Source organism: Liolophura sinensis, chromosome 8 (genome assembly GCF_032854445.1).
Source record: "Liolophura sinensis isolate JHLJ2023 chromosome 8, CUHK_Ljap_v2, whole genome shotgun sequence".
In the NCBI taxonomy this organism is placed as follows: domain Eukaryota; kingdom Metazoa; phylum Mollusca; class Polyplacophora; order Chitonida; family Chitonidae; genus Liolophura; species Liolophura sinensis.
In genome coordinates, this window is record NC_088302.1 from 8,787,927 (window position 1) to 8,805,975 (window position 18,049).

The 18,049-nt window shown below is 39.5% G+C and overlaps 1 protein-coding gene across 1 annotated transcript in view; it reads left to right on the forward strand.

Annotated features, from left to right (window-relative positions):
* LOC135472531 (fibrillin-1-like) overlaps window positions 1-18,049 on the forward strand; it is a 104,059-nt gene that overhangs the window by 4,744 nt on the left and 81,266 nt on the right. The window contains 8 exon segments of the mRNA XM_064752075.1: window positions 4,804-4,886; window positions 11,790-11,891; window positions 14,246-14,338; window positions 15,148-15,159; window positions 15,162-15,242; window positions 16,025-16,222; window positions 16,924-17,049; window positions 17,427-17,552. Coding sequence (XP_064608145.1) covers window positions 4,804-4,886; window positions 11,790-11,891; window positions 14,246-14,338; window positions 15,148-15,159; window positions 15,162-15,242; window positions 16,025-16,222; window positions 16,924-17,049; window positions 17,427-17,552 — 821 coding nt within the window.

The window sequence follows — 18,049 nt, forward strand, 5'->3', positions numbered from 1 at the left end:
ACTCTCCATGGCGCAGTAATTTATACTGATTAAATTTACACGCCTTGAACATTCCTTGTCTCTTTACCGCACTACTCGGCACCATTCTCTTCGTGCTCACCCGTCTTGACGTAAATACAGTTTTGGGTGATTTTCGTTGAATGTGTTTTTTGAAATTAGTCTTGCTATTATCCACCTGGAAAGTACAATATCTCTGACGAAAGGCATACGAATGTTTGTTTGGACGTCTAGAATTAGATACAGAGTGATATATATTCTCTTGGAACTGGTGTTTTAAGTTGTTTTGGATTATTTGTTGGATTTGTAGTTTAAATTCTTTTTTCAACCTATGTAATTCAGGTCAGCACTGTGGTGATTTCGTACCACCACTGCGTCATAAGGTGATGAATGAAAAGTAGGTGCAAAAACATGCTTTTAAACACGTCTTTAAAAAAATACAATCATAGATATGACTCTATATTGGCGATCTCCTGAAACGTATTACCGTCATATTTATAAAATTAGTCGCCATTAGAACGAAAACAAGATGCAGAGGTGTACTTGAATTTTACCAGGCACACATGGGCTATATTTTTGTGACATTTATATAGTCTTTGTGACACCATGAGTCAAAATCATGAGTTTATGTCGTTTGCATTATAGTCGACTGGACATTTTTTTGCTTCGTTTTCGTATTAGTCTTGAATCGTGTGTGTGTATACATGTGAAGTCAAAGTAACCTGAGGCGTGCCAAACGACTCAATGTATTTTCAAGGCATCTGAAACATTCTATTGACGCAAGAAGCTTAGGAAGAATTAGGACAAACCAAGTAAGGAATCTAGCATCTAACCTTGTAACAAAGTTTCGTACAGTCCATGTGGGATAAGGCACACTGTCATGTGTCAAGCATATTTATTCAATTCGCTCTATATGCACTATGAAATGAAAAGACTCGGTGTTGAAATAGAATCACATTATAAAGGGACTTTATGTTAAAGATGGAAACAAGGACATTTTATGGGGCATTTTGGTTCTGACTTGCTCTATCCGGGTGTACTATAGTAAATGAATGAGAACTGTCGGATATCACATGCAGATGCCGTCGGGTATCGCAGGTGCCAGTGTTGACTGAATCGACAGATGCTGTTTAAGAATCACGGCGCTTTCGTTTCTATCGGGTTACTCATTGTATACATCCTGATTACATCTATCCAAATGGGAAATAGCCGTGTAAACTAAACACCATAAGTCTGAACCATGGGTTTATTGTTCTCTAAGGATTAGTACTGTATTTTTTTTTTATCTGATTGGTGTTTTACACCGTACTCTAGTATATTTCACTTATATTTTCACTTATACGGCAGCATTATTGTGGAAGGAAACCGGGCAGAGCCGAGGGGAAATTCATGATCATTCGCCGATTTGTAGTTTATGAAGTCCGAACTGAAATTATTCAGCCATATGATCACCGTAGCCTTAGGGGATCTATGCGTCGAAACAGACAGTCGTACACCAGTTGTCAACCAACATGGACGTCCTGGGTCGAAAGGCCAATTCCAAAAACGAAGTTTAAAAGAAACCACCAAAGAATTAGGAAGATATATTAAGTAAGAAATTAGGACTGAATCATGCAAAGACAAGCAGTCAACAGTTTTCAGTGATGCTTAAAAGATGCAAGGAATGTTCTAGCCGAAAGAATTAATTCGGTATTCAAATCGTGTACCATAATATACCATTATCTAACGGTTGTTCCTATACAACAAATCGTGAATAACCGGCAAAACCCTTAAGAATGTTATACCTGAAGGAACAAGCAATGAGCTGTAATAATTCAAGAAATAGGAAGTCGGGAATACATACAAAGCAACCCCCCCCCCCCCCCCCCCCGTCATTTATCTCCGTATTACGTTCTATAAAAGTGATAAATAGATGATAATTTCACACGTTTATGTACGAAACAGAGATTCGTACACCAATTGTCAACCATTATGTGTATCTCAAGATCAATTTCCAAAACAACGTTGGGCACAAAACTCTAAGGAACTAAGGAAGTATATATCAAGTAAACAATTACAGCAGGTTTATGCAAAGAGAACTCGTCTATAATTTTTAATAATGACAGAAGACGCAATTTATGTTCTGGGTGATTGTATAAAATCAGTATCCTAATCGTGTGTCATTCTAGTTCACAGGCTGTTGTTTATGTATCTCAGTTGCGCCGAATGTAACCGTTCATATATTCAACATGGCGATCTTGTTCAACACCATGCATATTATATACCTTTCCCCACTCTTAAGTGGAATTAAACACAACTGTGAAACAGGGTTCGACAGATTCTGGCACTCCAAGCATATTTACTGCTCTAAGAACAAGAAAAGTGTACCCATTGTTAAGGAACTTCAAATGAAGACGCTAGATTGAATATTCTTGACACAATAATTCTTGCGGTAATAACTTGTGACTTTTACTGAAATCTTCCAGCTCGAACGTACAGTCCAGTTAACTGAATCTACAGAGCTGCCCTTAAAGTTGGAATAAACTATTTTTTACTGCTTTTTATGGAATGATTCTTATAGTGTGAGCTATTTATTATATGTCGGGTGTATATCGCCTCATTACTTCACTGATCGGTCGTTTCTGGACATATTATCATGATCTTAGGTCAAAACTTAACCGTTTACGAGCTGTATCGTCAGCCTGAAATGAAAACGGGCTGTTAGAACAGCAGAATTAAGAATTATGTTACAAGTTTACTGAAGACAAAATTTGGATGATTCATGGCAATGAAGTGCTGAATATGAATGTTGAACAATCACTAATGCTAAGTATGCCCCCACCCCCCTTGTACGAATCAGCATAGCCTTAAGACGCAACGTCCCACTCGTCAGTCAGAGCCTGAATTAGCTCCTGTAAAGTTTTAGGAAGATTGTCCCGGACATTGATGGCTCATCGTTAGGCACCTCAGGTCTGCGCAGTAGCGTTCATAACAGGGGAGCAAGAAGGCTACAATAACTGCCCCATCCTCTCTGTCTCATGAAATTCTATCACTGTATCGGCTCTATTTGGCCCAACATTGTTGTCCTGCAGTTGAAAATTGCCTGGCGTGTTAAGGTCAGTGGTTTCCCAGAGATGGAGACAGTCATCTCAGCTGTTATTACAACGTAATCGCCGAACCCTTTGTCTTCCACCAACATGGTCAAAGATGTAACATTAAGATAGCTCTTGTCCGTAAAGACATCATGTCGTCAGGATCCGAGCAGTAGTCTTATGTACCCGAGCGCAGTCGAGCAAGTCAAGTTAGGTGTGGACGTATGATTATTCATCTTGCTGGGTAAATGTGTTGAAGTAATCGCAGATTCACAGTTTGGCGGTAAACTTTGAATCCCTGGGGGCTTCTCCACAAATGGCGAGGATATTTTGCGGTTGCTACGGCACACTATAGGCAGTTGGCGATTAACTCGTCTAGTAGTCAATCGTGGTCGACCTGGAGACACGATAACGTTGGTGGATTTTGCAGACCGCACCATGCAATATCCCGACAAAATCAACGACATCGGCTTGTTTGTACCCTTTCCGTCGGAGTACTTTGCGGCGTATACGCATTGCGGTCGGACAAGCCAGAGTCCAGAAACCTTCTGTGCCAGTTTTTGTTGTAAAAGTAACAGCCAACCCTGAGAAACATGGGCAGGAAAAAAAGCAGGGAAAAAAAGACAGGGAAAAGGGGTGAAACATTAGACGTCTGGTCTTTCATAGCTCCAACGGAGGGTCTTTGCATGAATTTGTGTCGATTAGGTCGTGGGGACTCATTATGTAATCATTAACCTGCTCTAATATGATTACTGAGGCGCTCAAAGAGAAATAAGTTTTATGATTGTGTCTGAACATGTTTAGACCAACTTTATGGGTAACAGTGTATATTATCCTTTACTTCCGTATGTGTATGTATGTATTTTTTGACGTCCTACTTATTCCGCAGTTTTCCTTAATGACTCAGGTGTGTACAAACCTTCACCTCTGTCGTATAATCGGTTATTGCAGTCTTTTCTATGAAAGAAAGTCCTTCTATCCTAAATATTGTACAACACTTCTTTCATCACACATATTTATCTGCAACACTACTTTATAATATTTGTAATTCATGAAAAATCACTGTTAAAATGAATGATCGATAATGACTTGATGCCTTCTTAATACTTCGGTATTATTGTCGCACATATTGGTGAGTCACTGTTAGGGTGACACCCTCATATTCCATTCATTTATACCCGTCGTAGGTTATTTGTGAAGTTGCAGTTGATACCAATATGTTTTAAACATTGAGCGAATTCCTTTTGTACCTTTGTATAAATAATGACAGTTTTCTTTTTGTAAGCATAATTCTCATTTTATTGTTTTCTTTGTTCATTGAAATATTTTTAAATTTAAATTTATTTTGTAATAATTTTATCTTGTGGCACACGGTGGCTGAAGGCTGCATTTGATGCCCATACAATATTTCGAGGGTGACGATCTACACTGGTGCATCTGTGTTATTTAACGTTCCTGAATTACGAAAAATTAAAGTCATTTTACGAAATGATTGGGTTTAAGCTATATACGCAAATGAAATGCAAATAGGATATGTCTGTAAATGGTCCACATGGAGAGAATGACTTCAAATGATTTTTTTTGGTTGCTATGATGGCAATAATTATCTGACTGTATTCGAAACAGCTAATAATAGTTTATAATATTTTAAATTCAAACCTCATGAATAATTTTATTTACAAGCTTCTGGTTATATCTAATTATAAGTGCACGTTATACGTGTTGTGTTTTGCAGACCTCATGTGTGTGGCCCCCGGGTACATCGTTACTGCTGCCCTGGATGGTCCCCTTCCCCTGGTGGCAACAGGTGTATGCAACGTAAGTATCTGCTAAACAAAAATCAAACCGCATACCTCTGTCTTATTGCAATGACAAATTATAATTAAGATAAAAAAAAACAAGGAGGAGGTGGGTGTGCTATGTACATATGGACATTTAATGTCATAAAGTTAAATTTTAAAGTGTTGAAATGAAACAACATGTTAATTTCTTAAAAGTGTGAGTGTTGTAAATATGGTCATTAATATATTTTTTATTTTTCTTAAAGAGAAAAAGACATGAAAATAAGTTTTGTACGGGGTGGGTATTTGGGACGACCTTTAGGTATATATACTAGTTGTTGTTGTGTAATAATATTATAAAGGAGGATGTAACACATGTTTAACAGTATGTGCACTAGAATTTGGTTGTTTAAGCCACAAATATGTTCACCCTGAATTTTGATCACATTTATATTTTTAATATATTCGTCAATATTATCATAATTCAGAAGTCATATGTTTGGATACAAACAACAAATTTACATTCAAATAAATTTACTAGACACGCATCACATCCTTGTTTAGAATAGTATTATGCAGCAGTCATAAATACCAAAAGGCGGTCCCAAATAAACATATTTATATAATACTCCTGAAAAAAAAATCGAAAAAGTATTATAGACCATATTTTCAAATATGTTTGACGCTCTTTTATATGATTTTTACGTCATTTGTATGTTTTGTTCTGCTTTAAAATGTTACACCGCTTAATGATCGCGTGTAAGTAAGATTACAACACACTTTTCAAATTTATAAGGCGAAAGGCACTATGAATTAGGTGCGGAATACAAAACCTAAAGTGTTAACTTGATATTAAACAGTGTTAAATTAGAAGGTTTTCTTAGAATTGTGTAAAGTTTTAAAATTTTAACACTTGCGAAGTGCTAACCTAACGGTATAAATTGTTCCCATTCTGCATCACTGACAAATGTTGTATTTAACGGTATTAAGTTTGTATATTACATTCCAGTTTTCAGTGTACATCTATCTGTTTATATCCAGTACACATGTTTTCAATGATTTTGGGCGCATGGGAGCTAAAACTCCCTACAAAGCGGCATTTGGATCCCCATGGGGTGACTTGAAACTGACCCCGTCTTCAAAGCGGATCGCTGCATCTGTGTACACCGCTTTACAAACACATACTGAATAAATCAAGCACAGCAGAAAACGCCTGTAAAAAGAAGATTAGACTGAAGTATCAGATTGTACAATCACTTAACCCCGCTGCGGGCACACGTGAAGGCATGTCGAACTTACGTCTAAGTTAACACCTCAAAAGAAATCGAGCATCTGTACAGCAAATTTGTGTACCATTATGATTGGGTGGCAGATTGGAATCTAGCTCCCAAGAAGTGTCCACATATATGTGTCTACATATTTGTAGACAGATTTACATGCAAGGTTTATATCGTATCACGCCTCAAGCTATATACGACAGTATCATTTCCTTCAGCATCAGCGAGAGAGAGCAACTCCTCCGAGTAGCGACATTTCTATACATTGTCCATGAGACATTTCCACGACTCCATACAGTGTCAGTTGGGACATTTCCACGACGTTTTACACGTGACTTTTCCACGACCCCATACTTTGTTAGTGGGGACATTTCAACGCCGCCATACATTGTCCACGAGGACATTTCCACGACTATATACAATGTCCACGGGGACATTTCCACGACTCCATACATTATCCACTGTGACATTTCCACGACTCCATACATTGTCCACGGGGACATTTCCACGACTCTATACATTGTTCATGGTGACATTTCCACCACTTCATACATTGTCCACGTGGACATTTCCACGACGCCATACATTGTCCATGGGGACATTTCCACGACTCCATAAATTGTCCACGGTGACATTTCCACGACTTCATACGTTGTCCACGGTGACATTTCCACGACTTCATACAATGTCCACCGTGACATTTCCACGACTTCATACAATGTCGGGGCCTCCGTGGCTAAGTTGGTTAGCTGACTTCCTCTCCGGCCGTACATGAGAAGGTTTGCCAGCAACCTGCGGACATTTCCACGACTCCATACATTGTCCACGGTGACATTTCTACGATTCCATACAATGTGCAAGGGAATATTTCCACGACTCCATAAACTGTCCACGTGGACATTTCCACGACTCTATACTTTGTTCATGGTTACATTTCCACGACACCATACATTGTCCACGGGGACAATTCCACGACTCCATACATTGTCCACATGGATATTTCCACGACGCCATACATTGTTCATGGTGACATTTCCACGACTCCATACATTGTCCACATAGATATTTCCACGACTCCATACATTGTCCACGAGGACATTTTCACGACTCCATACAGTGTCAGTGGGGACATTTCCACGACTCCATACATTGTCCACGTGGGTATTTCCACGACTCCATACAACGTCCATGGTGACATTTCCACGACTCCATACATTGTCCATGGTGACATTTCTACGATTCCATACAATGTGCAAGGGAATATTTCCACGACTCCATAAACTGTCCACGTGGACATTTCCACGACTCTATACTTTGTTCATGGTGACATTTCCACGACACCATACATTGTTCATGATGACATTTCCACGACTCCATACATTGTCCACATAGATATTTCCACGACTCCATACATTGTCCACGAGGACATTTCCACGACTGTATACATTGTCCACGTGGACACGACTCCATACATTGTCCACGAGGACATTTCCACGACTCCATACATTGTCCACGAGGGCATTTCCACGACTCCATACAATGTCCATGGTGACATTTCCACGACTCCATACATTGTCTATGGTGACATTTCCACGACTCCTTACATTGTCCACGTGGACATTTCCACGACTCCATACAATGTCCATGGTGACATTTCCACGACTCCTTACATTGTCCATGGCGACATTTCCACGACTCCATACAATGTCCATGGTGACATTTCCACGACTCCATACATTGTCCACGGGGACAATTCCACGACACCATACATTGTTCACGGGGACATTTCCACGACGGCATACATTGTCCACGGGGACAATTCCACGACTCCATACATTGTCCACGTGGACACGACTCCATACATTGTCCACGTGGACATTTCCACGACTCCATACATTGTCCACGTGGACATTTCCACGACGCCATACATTGTTCATGGCGATATTTCCACGACTCTATACATTGTCCAGATGGACATTTCCACGACGCCATACATTGTTCATGGCGATATTTCCATGACTCTATACAATGTCCACATGGACATTTCCACGACCCCATACATTGTCCACGTGGACATTTCCACGACTATATACTTTGTCCACGTGGACATTTCCACGACTCCATACAGTGTCAGTGGGGACATTTCCACGACTCCATACATTGTCCACGTGGGCATTTCCACGACTCCATACAATGTCCATGGTGACATTTCCACGACTCCATACATTGTCCACGGGGACAATTCCACGACTCCATACATTGTCCACGGGGACATTTCCACGACGGCATACATTGTCCACGGGGACAATTCCACGACTCCATACATTGTCCACGGGCCATTTCCACGACTCCATACATTGTCCACGAGGACATTTCCACGACTCCATACATTGTCCACGTGGACATTTCCACGACGCCATACATTGTTCATGGCGATATTTCCACGACTCTATACATTGTCCAGATGGACATTTCCACGACGCCATACATTGTTCATGGCGATATTTCCATGACTCTATACAATGTCCACATGGACATTTCCACGACCCCATACATTGTCCACGTGGACATTTCCACGACTATATACCTTGTCCACGTGGACATTTCCACGACTCCATACAGTGTCAGTGGGGACATTTGCACGACTCCATACATTGTCCACGTGGGCATTTCCACGACTCCATACAATGTCCATGGTGACATTTCCACGACTCCATACATTGTCCACGGGGACAATTCCACGACTCCATACATTGTCCACGGGGACATTTCCACGACTCCATACATTGTCCACGGGGACAATTCCACGACTCCATACATTGTCCACGGGGGCATTTCCACGACTCCATACATTGTCCACGTGGACATTTCCACGACTTCATACATTGTCCATGGTGACATTTCCACGACGGCATACACTGTCCACGGGGACATTTCCACGACGCCATACATTGTCCATGGTGACATTTCCACGACTCCATACATTGTCCAAGATGACATTTCCACGACTCCATACATTGTCCAAGGTGACATTTCCACGACTCCATACATTGTCCACGGTAACTTAACCGTCCATTTCTAACCACCGAATTTTACCTCCTGGCGTTGTATATGAAATTGTCTCGTCGAATATCTCAACTGTCCATTTAATCTTCCATGTGAAAGCCACCTTTTTAAATCTACCTTAATGAATTAAAAAAAGACCCATTTAAGAGTACATCTTTGAATTGTACCACATCTCAACTCTTGGCCCCACTCTACCTGCATTACACATTAAATATTGTAAGTATTCACAATGTTTCAAACACAAGATATTTCTAACACATTATTTAATTACTAGTAGGCATTTTCTTGCAATTCCAGCACCATTAATGAAATGATATCTTTAAAAACAACCAATTCTGACAGGGTACATTTCAGGTATGCGCTTTAATGTCTGTATTATTACTATTTGACCCATAATTCTGCAATTTTCATAAAAGTTGTGTAATATATTAATATATGATGTGTGTCAAATATCAGAGTCTTACTTTGTAAAGGTTTTATATAATTGCGAATTCAAAATGGTTATCGTTCTTTCTGGCCTATCACATATCACATCCCGCATGGTACATGACGGGGTTATAGGTCGTTTTAATAAGACATTGCTCTCATGACAGGCGAAGAGCCATAGTAGCTACAATCAAATAGCCTACAATCACTTTGTGCAAGATTGTTTGGAGCGGAAGAAAGAAATCTAACCCCGTCTGCTTTGTGCATTAGTAAAAGACAAAACATGTATCTATAATTGAAACACACTATTGACAAATTAAACACTGATGGTTAAACCGAAATTGGGCTCTCGCCCTATAAATATTATAACAAGTTTAGACATGTTATGTCTGTACTTCAAATAGACTCAGCCATGAGTGCACTTAGGTTTAGTGGATGAGACACGCATTCGCCGGGTGTATTAGTCTGCTACTACCACACCACGTGAACCTGGGGTGCTTAAAACACACAAAGTGCCACTTAAGAAAATCTCTGGAAAAAAGCTAAAAAAAACTCAAAGAAATAGGAAAATAGGAACATATTGAATTGTTTTTCTTTAACAAATGTCACAGGGTAGGGCCGGTCCGGAACTAAAAACTTTGACATACAATACAACCATTGTGTTTGAGTTTCAGCATTCCTATTGGACAGTTATAGGGCTTAGTCTCACCACTGATGTCAGAATGTAGGGCGCTGTCATTTTTCTTTTCAACTCGGCCACAAAGTGGTTACCATTCCAGAGATACGTGGCTGACATATTGTTAGAAGCAACAATGCAAAGATAGGGCTCAGGAAGTCACAGAAAAGTACCACGGTAGTTTCGCCCTCATGTAGGTCAATTTTATCAGTATATTAAAGAAATCAAGGTAAATTCAAGAAGTCATCGCAAGTCATCAGTCAGAACTTGATTTAAATAATCCCAGTATGCTGTAACTGCCCAGCGTGTTCCGAAGATGAAGATATTTTGGTGATGGTTGCAATGTCGATCGGCAACCATGCAATTCTGTTACATATGTTAGATGACACCTATAACACGCGTGACATGATCGTAATAGGTCCGAATTTTATGATCGCATTGGCAAGGTAGTTGAAATACACTACATCAGACAGATTGTTGAACCGAATAAGCTGAATAGCTCGTTTAAATTATAATGCGTTTAATAATTGTTGCATGTTAAGATTTAAATGAGATGCATGCCTCACATCCTCGTTTGTTAACCAAGAATGACGTCTCGGTACAACGGATTCACAATGCGAGCAGATGTAATAGGACAATGCGCTTTCACACCTGAAGATGTAAAGTCTGTTGTTTCATTCCTTCCGTTGTTATGACATTCTATTGTGACTGATGACGTATAACTCATTCATCACCAGAGCACGCTTGTCAAATCGGCTTGGATCCGAATCCCTATTGCGCGGAAAAAAGGTTGGTCATATGTTATAATGTATAAATTCATACAATCATCTGCGGTAAGTATACGTGTGAATGTGAGGGTAGCCATATATGTCTATCTACAGCAAAAAATAAACAATGACGGTGGTCGGTAATGTCCCTGGTGTAACTCTTCGTCCTCGGCGATAGACTATGCCCAGCCGATAATGGCCTTGATGTAACTCTGGTTTCCTCTGTCCTCGGCGATATGCACAGCCAGTGGGCCTAATGTTCCTGGTATGACTCAGCCATACTACTGGTATGTGCCCAGCCAGTAACGTCCTTGGTGTAACTGGGGTTTTCTTTGTCCTTAGCGATATGCCCAGTCGGTAATGCCCCTGTGTAGCTCTGGTTTTCTCTGCCCTCCGCGATTTGCCCAGCCAGTAACGTCCTGGTTGTAACTCTGGTTTTCTATGCCCTCCGCGATTTGCCTAGCTGGTATAATGTCCCCGGTATAGTTCTGGTTTCCATTGTCCTCAGCGATATGCCCAGCCAGTAATGTCCCCGGTGTAACTCTGGTTTTATTTGTCCTCAGCGATATGCCCAGCCATTAATGGCCTTGGTGTGAGCCCTGGGTTTCTTTGTTCTCAGCGATATACCCAGTCAGTAACGTCCTTGTTGTAACTCTGGCTTTCTTTGTCCTCAGCGATATGCCCAGCCAGTAATGCTGTGCTATAACTCTGACTTTCTTTGTCCACAGCGATATGTCCAGCCGGATGTGGGGACGGGACATGTGTCAGGCCAAACTCCTGTAGATGCAAAGGCGGATTTCTCGCTCCCAGCTGTGGAAACTTGAGCCCGCGTAAGTTCCTGAAAATGAACATGAAAGTAAGAAAGTAATGTCTGCCTCAAATGACAGGCAATAAAGAACTGTGTCTTTCTTTTTATATTTTTCTTTTACAAAAGGTAACAAAACCATGAATTTCAGATGATTTCATATTTTTCACATTATTTACAGGCTGTGAAAGTCCATTGAAATGGTCCAGTGGCCTAGATGTAGTATAGTAGGGGTGATTTTCATACAAATTAACTGTTTTCAAAAAGTGACGCAGAAAACACAAGGGAAATTTTTTTTATAAAAAAACGAAGTCTGCCATACTTATTAAATGTGCATGAAAATAGTTTTGGGTCAGTCATGCATAGTAATTGGACTGGAACTTATTTCCAATCATCGTGTATTTTAACTTTAAAGCTTGAACTTTGGAGAGTTCCCCCGACAAGTAGAATTCAAGATTTCTCAGAAATCTTAGCATAGGTTGGACCTACTTGGTCAGACAAAGAACACTATTTTACGTAGATGGAAATTGCACTATCCGAAGATTTTCTCTAAAAAAGCGTGGCGTCCTGGAAAATCAAAAGTCCACGAGCGCTGCTTGCGAGCTACATGTATATGCATGCTGGGTGATTATTTTCGTAGATATATTCCTTAATTTGCTTATATATCTTTAAAAATTAAATATCTTAATTAAAAATACGCAGATTTATGTCATACCTAGTAGATTATGTCTCAGTTGTTTTGTCAGTCTAAAGACCTTGTGCATTTTACTGGTTGAATTTCGGGTGTTTAGCATGATGTCTACAGACACATTACTAGGCCTTCTGTGTTCCATGGTGGTAAAATATTGCATGTTCGTTAATTTTTTTTATGACAGCAAAATTAGAAAAAAGTAAACAACGCAGTCCAGTAGAGGCGGATATTATAGCACCTCTGGTTACTAAAAATATTTCAAACATTCTCATTTAACTCGTTACAAAACCCTAACCCTATCTACGTCTGAATCGTCATGGCTAGCAAAACGTGCAGCGATTCCAATTGGTATACACCCCGTGTCTTTCCCGATTAGGAGTTTGTAATGTGGTCGGTCTGAATTCAACTTAGACCGGAGCCTACAATTTTCCTGGCCTGTTCCACAGTCATTTCTAACTTTAGGGCGGTTGTAGGCCTAAGTCAATAAACAAAACTTCGTCACATTGGCTATAGTATCAGTAATGTTTGTGTACTGGGAGTTACAATTTTGATACGCTAGTCCTCAGATATCATTCGTGAGTTCATCCAAATGTTAGCGTAAAACTAAGCACTGAAATCAAATTTTGACTTAAAACAGAGCTTGATACATTTAGCGAAATTGGCTTCGAACCAAAAGCAGCTATTCGTCTAGCTAATGGCGAAGTGGCCAGGATGTACGTGTGGTGCCATCTACACCGCTTCTCGTAAGCGCTCATCGCATGTAGAACAAGATTTCAGCAATCACAAAACATCATTTACATTGTCAAGAAAAAGGCATGGGTGAGATTAGACCTGATGAGTACTAGTCCTCCGGAGAGAAACTAAAACAAATCCGAAGTCTGATAGTAGATTACACAATTTCTGTGACACTGACATATCAAGGCCTCGAGATATCCAAAATGTTCGTAATCAGAATGCCACAAATTAGACCCCACCAGTTCACCTTAATACAAACTCTGTTTACTGTTCATATTTGTGCCCAAAAGAAATGCTGACTCCACTTTTCTTTTTCTCACACTGTCAACATTTGGTGTATTTGAAATGAAAGCAAAGAACGAAACTGTCAGAAAATAAATTTCACATCGATAAGATACAGATGGAACCTTCATATAAAGTATTCTTATGTTGGACAAAGGATTAACATTACAACAAATGTTTAAACTTGTATGAAAGGAGAAAGTTGTGTGGTCTTCCCGGATAGCTCTCTGAGATATTGGAATGTTTTAGAAACTTGTGTTTGTGGGTTCGAATTTCACTGTACCATACACCAATCAAAAGCGCGCTCAGGTGGTACAGCTTACAGATCGTCACCCATCACCACTCAAACCACAAACTCGCAAGCTTGAATTCTTGAAAAATTATCAACTGTGCAGACAATAGCGTGACGTCACAGTAAATGTTTAAGTATTGGTATCAAAAGCATATAGGTAATGGTGTGAAAAATATCTGTTATGACCTACTAAACAGTACACTTAATTGTATGTTAACTTTCTCTAAGCGGTCTTCATTCTTCACTTGAGCTACATGGCACTTTTTGTGATAAATGTCCTTTTAAAAAAGCCTTTGTGTGCTAAATTTATGGGTTTTCTTTATGTACTGGTAATGTCAACATGAAGTGTAAATGATTCCATCTGTTGCCATGGTTACAGGAGGCTGTTCTGTTAGATGTATGAACGGAGGATCATGTCAAGGGTCAACGTGTAACTGTGTCCCGGGTTTCACAGGACCAATATGTGCTCAACGTATGTATATATAGCTTTAGTGCTCTGTCATTACTTCCCAGAGTCTGACTCAGTTTGTTGAAATTTGAAGCATGATTTAATTACAGGGTTTCTTTCCTTTTGGCTCTAGCCATAAAGACTGGGGACATACAACAAGGGCCTCATAACCAGGCATTTTATTGAAATTTCAGTTCCTGGCTTTGATGAAATATTGTTTTGTGCATTAGATTTTTGTCTCTGAAGTTGGAGGTGAATCCTAAAAGAATCCTTAAATTACTTATCATGCTTGAGGGAAAATGTCCATTTTTGGAAATAAGAAGTTTTAATCTAAAAAAAAGATGGCAAAATTTCATAATGACGTTAGACATTTTGTTTAGGTTTTCTTTAGGATCATTATTTACCATTCTAATGCCTTAAAATTGATGCAAATGAATTAGGTGTGTCATCTAAGTGGCTGTTTTGACTTTGTAAAGACAAAAAATGTGGGGAGAATACCCTGTTGAAGGCCTAAATACTGGTTTAGCAAGAACCCTACTCATGTCCCACTCATGCAGTATGCAAGTATCATTATATAGGAAACTGGCTGTGCCATAATGATTCAGCGAGGTAACACAAAGTATGGGAACCATCTTCTTGTAACTTCTTAGCTGACTATATAAATAAAGATGAAGTAAACATGTTGCATGTTTTCAGTTGAAAATGACATGCTATATTTTATGCATACATATGTAATATTGTTATCAAGTGTCAGATAGAATTCTATCTTTTTTTTTCATAGAATTCATCATTTCCTTAAGCACATTTTTATTTAGCGAAAATCATATTTCCAGCGATCTGCTCCAGTGGTGCCTGAATGGGGGACGATGTATTGGTCCACAGAAATGTGCCTGTATTTATGGATTCACTGGGAACAGATGCCAGACAGGTAGAGAAGCCTCAAAAGTGGCATTAAACTTGACCATCACAGATATCATCGCAGAAATTGTACAGTTGTACAGTTGTAATTGTAATTGTATAACGATGTCTTGGTACGTGGTAAAATTCCACTGTACACTTTAAACAGTTTGATACATACATTATGTGACGTGCCCGCTTCGGGAGGGCTGAGATCCCACACCTACATGTAAGACCTTAAAAGAGGAAGTTGTAGCTTCCTTGCTTGGCATTCAGCATTAAGGGGATAGTGCAACAACTGGTAGACCCGTATCAGTATAATAACTCAGGTGGTGTGCCGTACTTGCCTGTGGTAAATCGTCTCAGTGAAGCAGCACTACCTAAAAGAGTGGTGGAAATTTGTACTGCAACACGTTACATGCACTCTAAGGACTCCTTTTCATCTTATGACTGAATAATTGCTAAGTACAATGCTAAACCTTAAGCACTCACTCATTATGTGAAGTGAGGCTTATGTACTTATGTACTTGATGCTCACAGGATTGGAGTTCTGCAGCCCTTCAGCTTTGACTTGACATTTTAATTTGAATTTTGCTATTATGTTTGTCTGGTGCCTCACAGAGATTGAAATTCCTTGATTTTGTACACCCATAATCCTGATCATTCAAATGAAATAAATGCATGCTATTATTACCTATGTCTACATCTTTTGATATTTGATGTGCGATAAACGTTTTATTTTTGTTAATTGATTTGATGTTTGATGTGTACATTAATACATGTACATATATTATATTGAGTTTGTTGTTTTAGATCATCGAACAGGTCCATGTTTCACAGAGGTCACCAACACAATGTGCAAAGGTCAGTTGACAGGAGTGGTCTGTACAAAGGCACTTTGCTGTGCCACGATCGGTCGGGCCTGGGGTAACCCTTGTGAACAGTGTCCTGTACAACCACACCCATGTCGACGAGGTTTCCTGCCCAATGTCCAGAGCAACACATGTCAGGGTAAGCTTGCATATGTAAAATGTCGGAAACAGTTGTAGAGTGGTGATGATTTCATAATTAACGTCTGGTTGAATACATATGTATTTTATATTAATATTATTAACATGTACATTATAGACTGTGTTGTGACTAGCCTGAAATATACACTTACACGTACATGGACGTATGCTTGATTGAAAAAGGGGCCTCCATGGCTCAGTTGGTTAGCGAGCTAGTGTAGCGTAATGACTCAGGAGCCTCTCACCAATGCAGTCACTGTGAGTTCAAATCCAGCTCATACTGGCTTCCTCACCAGCGTTACGTGAGAAGGACTTCCAGCAACCTGTGGATGCTCCCACCATAATGCTGGCCGCCGTGGTGTAAGTGAAATGTTCTTGAGTACGGTGTAAAACTCCAATCAAATAAATAAATAAATCGATTTAAAAAATCACATCACCAAATTAAAGTTCCTAAAGATGTGGTGCAACATCATCACTATAGGGGGCCTACAGCAAGTTAAGGTTAACAAAAGAAAATACTTGACCTAACCTAAATGCTACATGCATATTGTAAGGTAAAGTCAACGTTAATGCAATGTACCCTGATATTGTATAGCAAATTTGTTGCTAGTTTAACTGCCAGCTTCAGTCCATGTTCAGGTATGTATTTAGAACTGTGTTAGCTTAAGAACACATAGTTGGTGTTATCTCTGGTTTGCACAGATGTGGATGAGTGTGTGGCCATTCCTGGTCTCTGTGTTGGGGGTGACTGTGTGAACAGTGTCGGCTCCTATGTCTGTGGATGTAAGGCAGGACAGAGGAAAAACCCGCTGACCAACACCTGTGAAGGTGAGAAAAAAGTCTTAAGTGTTAATAAAATGAGAAAATCACTGTTCTCAGACTTGTGAATTTTTCACAGCTGAAGTTGTCATTTCCCTTATTGCCTTAACTATTTGTTAGCAAATCAGCTGTCAGCCCTGTAATTATGTTTTTGAAAAGTGTGTGGTATGAGGACAGTTATACAATTTTCTTTTCCATTGTTATATTACTAATGATCACTTCAGTATTTATCCACTATTTGGCGATTGTGAAAATCTAAAATATGGTAATTATTTATTGATAATTATTAATTTTTAGTGCACTGTTAGTGTTTTATATTTTGAAAAATGTACAAACAAAAATTGTGGGCAGGTACATGTAGTTTACATTGTTTTGGTTCATTTCAGACATCGATGAATGTACTACTCTAAGTAATGTGTGTGAGAATGGTCGATGTGCAAACATTGAAGGCAGTTACTTCTGTATTTGTGATGAAGGATTTGTACTCAGTGAAGACAGGACCAAATGTGTCTGTAAGTATAAACAAAAAAGGTGAGAGATCTCTACGGCTGTAGGTATATGTCTGGGGCATCTCAGGTACATGTACTGTGCTCCATGTAGGCGTGGTTGTGTCTGTTCACCCACTTGTATACCAGGTTCTGGGTCCCTCAGCTGTCTTAGACTTTAGTTAGAATTAGCCTTGCCTTGAACATGATTCCGAAACTTAAATTTGAACCTCAATGGTGGTTTGTGTCATAAAAATCTAAGTCGACTCTTAGTATTAAAATAAAAATTCAGTAAGGTGAATCACAATTTTAGCGCAGCAAACTGTATTAAATGACTGAGACAGCGTTGTTATCCTGGGCCCTCATCACTAACAAATAAGTGACCTGTTCTTGAATGAACACCTACATGTGCATGTATACACATGGTCTAACTTGTCCCTTTGAGTCTCCACAACTCACTATTAAATGATGTGACCTGTTGATCATGCAGTACACATTACTATGTATGTCCAATAAATTTAATC